Below are 10102 nucleotides of genomic sequence, written 5' to 3'. Positions count from 1 at the left end.
ATACAGTTAAGGCTCTTAAAGGCAGGGGCTGGAGAGATGCTCAGAGGATAAGAGCATTGCCTGCTCTTCCAAAGGTCCTGAGTTCAATTCCCAGCAACCACATGGTGACTCACAACCATCTGTAATGAAGTCTGGTGCCCTCATCTGGCCTGCAGGCATACACACAGACAGAATATTGTATATATAATAAATAAATAAATACATACATACATAAAAAAGCAATAAGCTGGTCAGTGGTGGTGCACACCTTTAATCCCAGCACTCGGGAGGCAGAGACAGGAGGATCTTTGTGAGTTCAAGGCCAGCCTGGGCTACAGAGCCAAGACAAACTCCAAAGCTACACAGAGAAACCCTGTCTTGAAAATAAAAAGTAATAACTGTAACGGATGACTATAACTATATGGGTAAGTGAAGGTGAAAAACTATTAGGAGAGCCAAAGAGAGCTCAGTTGGCAGAGTGCTTGTCTAGTACCCAGGAGGCCTTGGTTCAGGTGTGATGGCACACACCTATAATCCAAGAATTTGGGAGGTGGAGACAAGATGATCAGAATTTCAGGGTCACTGGGCAATGGCAGCACCCACCGTAATGAAACTGGATAGGCCTTTTATTGGCACTATATCCTGGAGAGTCTAAATAATGTTGGCCATAAAATTGTGCTTTCTTTGAACTGGGCATAGTGGCACACACCTTTAATTCCATGGGAGGCAAAGGCTGGTAGATCGCTGTGAGTTCGAGGCCAGCATGGTCTACAGAGTGAGTTCCAGGACAGTCACAGGGCTACACAGAGAAACCCTGTCTCAAAAAACAAAACAACAAAAAAACCCAAAACAACAAAAGGAAAGCAAGCAGGAAGCACCTGTGCATCCGGACCAGAGAGTGAAGCCAGGAGCTTGGATTTGCTGACCCAAGGAACCCTGGAGGGGCTGGGCAGAGCGGCTCCTCCCTTGGAAAAGTCTAATGCTCTTGCTCTTGTCTCCGCACGTGCAGTCCCAGACCTCCAAGGAGATTGTACCTAGCTGGTCACTGGTGTCTGTGGATGGGATGCTGTGGAGCTGGTTCTGCGATTGCTGCTGGGAAACACACCTCCTAAGTTCATTCAATAGCAGCTGCAAGACAGGAGTGTTCGGACCCTAGCCCTCACATCACCGGAAGGCAGCTCAAGGAGCAAATCACGCCTTTCCTCCTCTGGCCTCACTATCGCCCTCTCGCGGCCTTTGTTTTATTTATTTATTTATTTATTTATTTGTTTGTTTGTTTGTTTGTTTGTTTGTTTGTTTCGAGACAGGGTTTTTCTGTGGCTTTGGAGCCTGTCCTGGAACTAGCTCTGTAGACCAGACTGGTCTCAAACTCACAGAGATCCGCCTGCCTCTGCTTCCCGAGTGCTGGGATTAAAGGCGTGCGCCACCATCGCCCGGCTTCTCGCGGCCTTTATTAGCAGAGCCAAACACCAAGCTTAGCTGCTGAAAGAGGTTATGTGATTTTCTCTGCAGAGAGTTAGTGTCTCATAGCAGGAAAGGGAACAGGGGTGGGGAAAAGAAGAATTTGGAGTGCAGAGCTAAAACAATAGTAATTAGCAGCAGAAAGGTCTTTATAATATGTATATAGAGCTGGACAGTTGGCTCTTCCAGAGAGCAAAAGTTCTATTCCCAGCACTGACTCACAGAGGTATGGAACTTCAGTCCCTGGGGGATCTGGCGCCCTCTTCTGGCCTCTCTGGCCACTGCATGCACATGGTGTGCAGACTTGCATGCAGGCAAAAAGACTCATTCATTAAATACATTTTAAAAGATTATATACATTTGTAGCTGGGCAGTGGTGGCGCATGCCTTTAATCCCAGCACTCATGAGGCAGAGGTAGGTAGATCTTTGTGAGTTCGAGACCAAACTGGTCTAACAAGAGCTAGTTCCAGGACAAGCTCCAAAGCTACAGAGAAACCCTGTCTCAAGGGAATATATAATATATATATATGTAATAGAAAATTACCTTTTATTATTTATTGTCTGCACGTGCATTCCTGCCCTAGTGCTCATGGCAGCTGGAGGACAGTTTGCAGGAGTTGGTTTTCTTCCACCATGTGAGTTCTGGGGACTAAATTCAAGTTGTCGGGCATGGCTGCAAGTGACCACTGAGCTGACCCTGAAAACTATATTTTAACCCCATCCCCACACAACCTCCAGCTGACTAAACCTTACAAGTGTAGACCCCATATAGGAAACCAGTGCTGAAAGCTGACCATTTCCCAAGGAGGCCATACTCTTAAGGCCCAACCAGTCATCACAGGAGAACTTCCAGAGTTCAGTGTCCCAGGAAGGGGAAGCCAAAACCAACAATGAGCCAAGGAATCCTTCCAATAGGAAAATCAGGGGCTAACCAAGGAACTCCCCCTAGCCCCGGGGAGGGTTTGCTCTGCCTGACCAGTGAGAATTCAGCAGGATTTTGTTTCAAAGACCTGCCCTCCCTTGCTTCCCTTTTCTGAATGGAAATCTTACCCTCTTGCCCCACCCCCACTGGTGGACACCGGTGTATCTATGTGTCAGTTGTCACCAGCGACTGCTTGAGAGACTGCACATAGATCGATGGTAACAGGGACTTGGAGTAAAGTATTCTGTAAGAAAAAAACAGGTATTTGGCTCATAAAGGTATTGACATGCAAATATCTGAGTCTTCATCTTCCTGAACACTGGGCCAAGCTTCACTTCCTCATAGGGCCTGCCAGGTTTAGCAAGTAGAAGTACAGGATTTGAATTTCAGATAAACAACCAAGAATTTCTCAGCATACGTATGTCCTGTGCAATATTTGGAACATGGTTAAAGTAAGAAATTATTCATGATTACCTGTGTTCCCTCTCTTGCTCCCGATGTGGTCACATGGCAGGTTTGCTCAGTGCAAGGTTGATAGGAGCAGTATGTCCTCCAGGCTGGCCCCTCAGTGTGTGTGCTTCAGGAAGCAAAGACTGGCTTCCCAAGGCCTTGACAGGATTCGCCCTGCTCCCCAAACCTGTACTAGACTACAGTGTGAACAAGACAGAGACCTCTAGGTCAGAGAGATGGCTCAGTGTGTTAAAAGTTGCTGGCCACGTGTCGGGAGGGATTTTACTGCTGTTAGAAGAGGACCAACTCCCAGGAGTTCTGTGTGTGTGTGTGTGTGTAAGAACAGCCAGTGTGCTTTTAACCTGTGAGCCATCTTTTCAGCCTCTAAATTCAGCTTTTTATATGTGGGTTCCGGCCATCGAGTTCTCATTCTTATGTGATAAGCAGTTTTATAGAATGAATTATCTCCCCAGCTCTTCTCTCCCCTCCCTACATTATTTGTAGCTAGTGATGATGTCATCAGGTTAATGACAATGACGATGTCACTATGTACTATCTGATGCACTGTTTGCAGGACTGCTCTGTGGCAGGCACCCATGCTACCACACCCTTGCAGTCTGGTGCATTAACTTTCCCAGGGGAGATATGAGCACATGCCTGTCCACCGAAGGCAGAGCACCAGCATCAAACCTAAGAGACCAGCTTAGTGAACCAGTAAGTTTAGTTAGGTCACCCAAGAGACCAACAGGAATACAGGCAGCTTCAGGACCAAAGAAAAGTGCCCTCTGCACCAAACATCCATTAATGGCTGACATATCCCCAGGGAGGGGAAAGACCTTGCACAGGACCTCCGGAGGAGTACTCTCTCCCTCTGTGGGGGAAAGTTAATGGGCTGGAGCCTGTGCAAGTAATCACTGGCCAATGTTAAGGCTGCAGCAGCCTTGCTAAGTCTGGATGACTTACAGATAAGATGGTGGCTCTAGGGAGGGCCAGCCTTTGCCCAAAGCCTTACTGCCCCTTCCTCAACTCTCTTGTCCTTTGGAAAGTCCCATCTGAGCACCGCTGATCACTTCTCTGTGGATGGCTCCTGCCCCTCCCCTTGGATGGGAGTCCACATTTTCCAGCACATGAATGATACCCTCAGCATGACCAAAACGCGCAACTATTCTTCTTCTTTTTTTTTTTTTGGTTTTTCAAGACAGGGTTTCTCTGTGGCTTTGGAGCCTGTTCTGGAACTAGCTCTGTAGACCAGGCTGGTCTCGAACTCACAGAGATCTGCCTGCCTCTGCCTCCTGAGTGCTGGGATTAAAGGCGTGCGCCACCATCGCCCGGCGCAACTATTCTTTTGCTAACGTGTTTCTAAAGCTTCCCATTTGGTGCTACTGAATTTTCACAATTATTCTGTAACACTGCTATTCCTTTCCACGTTCTACAAGACTGCTATTCCTTGGGCTGGAGAGATGACTCAGAGGTTAAGAGCATTGCCTGCTCTTCCAAAGGTCCTGAGTTCAATTCCCAGCAACCACATGGTGGCTCACAACCATCTGTAATGAGGTCTGGTGCCCTCTTCTGGCCTGCAGACATACACACAGACAGAGTATTGTATACATAATAAATAAACATTAAAAAAAAAAAAGACTGCTATTCCTTTCCATGTTCAGCGCAGTTTCTCCTCTGTCCCAGGGAAAGGAAATCACACACACAAAATGACATAGATTTTGTATGTAACCCTCTTTTGTATTTCAAATATCTCTATACTAGTTAGTATGAAAATAGTATATAAATAATTGTTGTTCTGTTATTTAGGAAGTAATAAAAATAGCCAATATATTCAGTACTGATTTCCTTTTTCAACCATTGTTTCTATTTTTTGTTTGGTTGTGTTTCTGTTTTGTTTTTGGAGACAGTCTCATTATGCAGTCCTGGCTGTTCAGGGACTTGCTATGTAGGCCAAGCTGGCCTCACTTCACAGAGATCTCCCTGCCTTTGTTTCCCAAGCGCTGAGACTAAAAACCTGCCCTATTCAACTATTTCTGATGGGTGTGCTAGTACACATGGACACTCCCAAGCCTGGGCTATGTAGTAGTGTTTAAGGTCAGTAAGGATGTAAGTCAGTACCACGAGCTGTCTCAAAAATCCCAAAGTAACATTTCCCTTACTGTCCCGAGGGACTGAGTCTGTGGATAAGAAATCTTTAGATAAGGAGGCACAGATGACTGAAGTCAGACTTGAGAGTTCCATGTGTGTTTCAAGTTCACACAGCTCGTACACGGTGGGCTGATCCTGAATCCGGATCTTACTGTGATACCTTGGCTCCCTTCAAGCTGAACTCTCCCCTTGCTTGCCTTGACATCTGCTGTAGTCCTTCTCTGGCTGGGGCTGTAGTTCAGTGGTACAACACTTACGTAGCCAAGACTCAAACTCTGTCTTCTGCAAGAGCAGCAAGCACTTTTTACCACTGAACTACTTCAAGTTTTTAAACTGTGTTTCTGTTTCCAGAAGGCGTTGGGTCCCCAGGGGGCTAGAGTTACAGGTAGTTGCTATACTTGGATCTTCTGCAAGAGTAGTACACTGGGCTTTTAACTACTGAAGCATCTTTCCAGCCCCTCCTTTTTTGGGGGGAGGCGCTGAGGCAGGGTGTCATCATGTAGCCCTGGTTGTCCTGGACCTCACTCTGTAGACCAGGCTATCCTGGAGCTCACAGAGATCTGCCTGCTCCGCCTGAAGATTTGCAGCACAGTAGTAATTGGTCTGCACAACTTTCCTGCTCAGCCTCACAAGTGCAGGAAATGCATGTGTGCATCACACCCTTAATTAAACCTTTAATCCATCCTCGATATAAAAAACTTAAGTAGAAAGCCGGGCGGTGGTGGTGCACGCCTTTAATCCCAGCACTCGGGAGGCAGAGGCAGGCGGATCTCTGTGAGTTTGAGACCAGCCTGGTCTACAGAGCTAGTTCCAGGACAGGCTCCAAAAAGCAGAGAAATCCTGTCTCGAAAAACCAAAAAAAAAAAACCAAAAAAAAAAAAACCTCAAGTAGAGTCAGGCAGTGGTGGCACAAGCCTTTAATCTCACCACTCGGAAGGTAGAAGCAAGCAATCTCTTGTAAATTTGAGGCCAGCTTGGTCTACAATGTGAGTTCCAGGACAACCAGAGCTGTTACACAGAAAAACCCTGTTTTGAAAAACAAACAAAATTCAAGTAGAGAGATAGGAAGCCAAAAGTGTCCTGTATGCTTCATTATTCCTGGGCCAGCAGGAGGGCTTTTCACTACCAAGTCTGAGCCCCAGAACTCACAGGAGGATACTTATGACTTCCCTGTGTGTGCTGTTTTCATGCTTACACACACACTAAAAGTATTGCTTTTAAAAGAATTTACCACTTCCCTAGTGACTGCATCTGTGTACTGGTCAGCAGCTCACTACAGACATTTGAGGTGTGCCTGGGTCTTCCTTAGCCCAAAACAGGCATTCATAAATAACTGGCAAAAAGAATCCATTTACAATCTCTTAAGCTTCACATTTTTAGGTCCAGACTTCCGCCCCAGAGGGAAGACCAAACCCCCTCTTCTCCCACCTTCATTAATGAACAAGAAGACACCTACCTCTCGGTCTGCTGGGGATCTGGTTTGTATTTTAGCAGGGTCTTAGAAGGAAATGACTTTCTCTAAACTGCAGCCGCCCAACCCAGCTGTGGCATTCCTAGACCTCGGGTAAACAGGAAGCTTCCTGCCTTGGGCCCTTCATGTTCCTCTCAGACTATTACAGACTGTTAATAGGCCGGTAAAACGACAGCTGCTGGCCATAAAGTCAGCCCATTCCTTAGAACCCCAGCAACCAGCCCTCCCAGGTCAGTGAGACCACGCCCTCCTCCAGGTGCAGCTCGGCTAGCAGGGGTCCTCAGGTGTAGGGTTTCTGGGGTGGTGAGGTCTAGAGACAAAACAATGAGAACACAGCCGCTCTGTGGGAGGTGAGTTGCCTCTCCCAGGAGGGGAACAGTCGCTTCTAGTTAGTCCCCAAGAGGGGACAAAAGTGAAGCAGACACCAAAGGATCCAGTGAGTGCTCAGGCTAACGGGGGACCCCAGATCCACCCACAGTAATTTTAGGGGGAGGGAGGAGTCCTAGGATTTGCAGCTGCAGGTGAAGAGGCACAGTCTTTGCCAGCTGGAGGGACACTAGGGCAGAGGTGATTGTCCTTTGCCAAGAAGGGCACTCGGTGTCTTGGCAGAAGGCAGAGGGCTGCCCCAATCTGTGTGTACATTTTCAGTAGCATTTGACTCTGGACCAAACGCTTGGCTGTGCTAGTGCCGTGGTGATGGGTGGGAACGCTCGTTGGCCAGGCTGGCTGGAGGCTCCCACGGAGGGTGCTGGGCCTCAGCCAGGAGCTTCCCTTCAGCTGGCAAGTTGAGCTTTCTGTCACGGTTGGAGGGAGTGTGTCCAAATTCCAACTCTCAGCTTTCCAGAAGCTGCTGCGGATTGCCATCTGTTTTGAGGAAGGCTGCTTATTGGAATTTCTGGCTCAGTGGGAAGAAGGATCATGATACAGAGCCAAACTCACCTGGCTCAAGACAGGAACAGGCACTGCTGGGCAGGGCCAGTGTTCTCTAAAGGCACTTCCTGCCTTGGCATCCTGGGGTGCTGGGAAAGGTGGGAGCCATCCCCCTCATCAGTGACATTACTATTAGTAACCAAAAGAGCCAGGCAGCAGGCACATGACCCCCTTGGACTTGGCTACAATGATCCCCATCAGGGCTGTGGTATTAGTGCCTACCAAACAAGCAGGAGCTTTTGAGGAAGGAAAGAGTGAGTGTCATTACTCCCCATGGCAGCTCCTACTCAGGGCTGTTCCCAGGGGTGGTGGAGGGGCTCTAATTGATCAAAGGAAATGGAGGACTTTCCACTAGGGTCACATTTGAGCCTCCAGGTGTTCAGATTGGGATCTGTTTAAGGTAACCTCAAGATTTACGGCCTAAAGACCTAAAGCATACCGCAGGGAACCAGAACATTCCTTAGTTTCAGAGCAGGTAAGAAGCTCTGGAAGTAGTTTAGGATGACATAGTAGGAACATGAGGATAAGGATCCAGGGTTCGGATCCTGTGCTCTGCTCCAAATCATTTATTATCGAAATTAGGGCCTCACATGCTTTATTACTGAGTTTAAGCCAAGCCCCTATAATTTATAAAAAGTAACTTAGCAGAGCCTTGGCACACACCTTTAGTACCAGCACTCAGGAGGCAGACAGGTGGATCTCAGACCAGCCTGAGCTACATGCACAGGGGGACCATGTCTCAACTCCCATGATCCGCCCCTCTCCCCGAATAAAAGATAATTCATTGCAAATACAAGTTTTAAATTTTCTTTTCTTTTCTTTTTTTTTTTTTTTTTTTGGTTTTTCGAGACAGGGTTTCTCTGTGGCTTTGGAGCCTGTCCTGGGAACTAGCTCTGTAGACCAGGCTGGTCTCGAACTCACAGAGATCCGCCTGCCTCTGCCTCCCGAGTGCTGGGATTAAAGGCATGCGCCACCATCGCCCGGCTTTTTTTTTGGTTTTTCGAGACAGGGTTTCTCTGTGGTTTTTGGAGCCTGTCCTGGAACTAGCTCTGTAGACCAGGCTGGTCTCGAACTCACAGAGATCCGCCTGCCTCTGCCTCCTGAGTGCTGGGATTAAAGGCGTGCGCCACCACCGCCTGGCTAAGTTTTTAAATTTTCATAGTGAGTAGGATTTTTTATATAAATGCACACATTATAAAGAAAACATCAGAAAGGTCTCACTTAGAGCAAGTGGTTCCTTTTTCCTTTGCTGTACTGTTCCCACCATCTTGGGGGGACCACGCTGTTGCCTAGAGCTTTGATCAAACATTTAAATTTACACACGGCCAATTAGACATAGGTAGAGTTAGAGGCCAGCCTGGTGCGAGTTCCTGGACAGCTAGGTCTACAGAGAAACCCTGTCCCAGAAAACAAAAACAAAAACCTTCCACATGGGTCAGTAGGAGGGTTAAGATTGTTTGATACTGTTGACCTGGGAGATTCGAGGCGGCTCCACTCAGCAGAGAAAATGCTCCTTCTCTAAACTTGTTCCACCCTGGACAAGAAGGGGCTGGCTGCTGTGCTCACATTCTCCATTCCTGCGTGGCCCCCAGGGGCCAGGGTAGATCCTAACGGACATGCGCTAGGGTGTGCAGGCAGTCCAGCCAGTGTTTGGAAGCTTTCAGCTTGTCCCTCGAGACTCCAGGTCAAGTCCAAGGCAGGAAGTTGCAATGGAGGAGTAGTCCCAGGAGCCAGTAAGTCAGGAAATAGCCTAGGATGCATCTCGTTACTGGAGAACAAGCCTTCCAGTTGTACAAGAGTTTCAGGATACAGTTTCTGGGGGCCTTTATTCCTGGTGGGGCGTTTTCCTCAGGTACTGTGTCCACAGATCTCAACAGTGGCTCTTGATTCTGAAGCAAGTGAGCTGGAAACCAGTACACAATAGGAGTGGAAGAGCCCAAAAATCGTGTGAGAACCTAAAAAAAAAAAAGAAGACCATACTGATTGGAGCATCAGCGATGTGACTGGGTGAATCATGCATGACAAGCAGGAAAGCAAATTCAGCAAAGCTGCAGATCTTCCTGAAAGGATGGTGTACCGCCACCCAACCTTGAGTTACCAGTAATCAGTCTCAAACCAATTACCACAATAACGGGCCAACCAACCAACCAACACTAAAATCTCTATAGTGTCTGATTTTAGTCCACAACCTCTGAATTTTAGTCTGTTGGAGGCTGGGGGCAGAGGGAAGCAACCTGGTTCATCCTTCCCCATTTCACAGTTCTGAGCCAAATCTCCAAGGGCTCTCACCTACCTTGCAGACTCTGAGCTAGCCTGGCACTCACTGAAAAGCTGATCCAGTCACAGACCCAGACGGCTATTTTTTACTTTCCCTAACCACATGGCTCAAATAACATCACAAACTGTCAATATTTGCCTGTGAACGGAGGACAAGACTTACTTGGAGACAGCCAAGAACTTTAAAATTGGACATAAGATCAAACCCCTGATCCTATACTGACACCACCACCAAACACTGGACAAGAAGTTTATTGCCTGTGCTCAAGACACCCTAAAAGACCGCCATGGCAGTCTGTGTCCTGGGGAAAGGCTCAAGAGAAGCTGTCTAGGGGCTGGAGAAATGGCTCAGTGGTTAAGAGCATTGCCTGCTCTTCCAGAGGTCCTGAGTTCAATTCCCAGCAACCACATGGTGGCTCACAACCATCTGTAATGGGGTCTGGTGCCCTCTTCTGGCCTGCAG

At 47.7% G+C, this 10102-nt stretch overlaps 1 protein-coding gene across 6 annotated transcripts in view; it reads right to left on the bottom strand.

The window, feature by feature from the left end:
- Positions 1–8510: 8510 nt before the first annotated feature.
- Pigv (phosphatidylinositol glycan anchor biosynthesis class V) overlaps positions 8511–10102 on the bottom strand; it is an 11578-nt gene continuing 9986 nt past the window's right edge. For all 6 annotated transcript variants that reach the window (XM_005353093.3, XM_026782352.1, XM_026782353.1 and 3 more), the window contains one exon: positions 8511–9317. In XM_005353093.3, coding sequence (XP_005353150.1) covers positions 9048–9317 — 270 coding nt within the window. In that variant the 3' untranslated portion in view covers positions 8511–9047. The remainder of the gene's footprint in view (positions 9318–10102) is intronic.

Source organism: Microtus ochrogaster, chromosome 10 (genome assembly GCF_000317375.1).
Source record: "Microtus ochrogaster isolate Prairie Vole_2 chromosome 10, MicOch1.0, whole genome shotgun sequence".
Classification (NCBI taxonomy): Eukaryota; Metazoa; Chordata; class Mammalia; order Rodentia; family Cricetidae; genus Microtus; species Microtus ochrogaster.
Note: the sequence above shows the minus strand (reverse complement) of the source record. Positions and strands in the feature narration are given on the sequence as shown.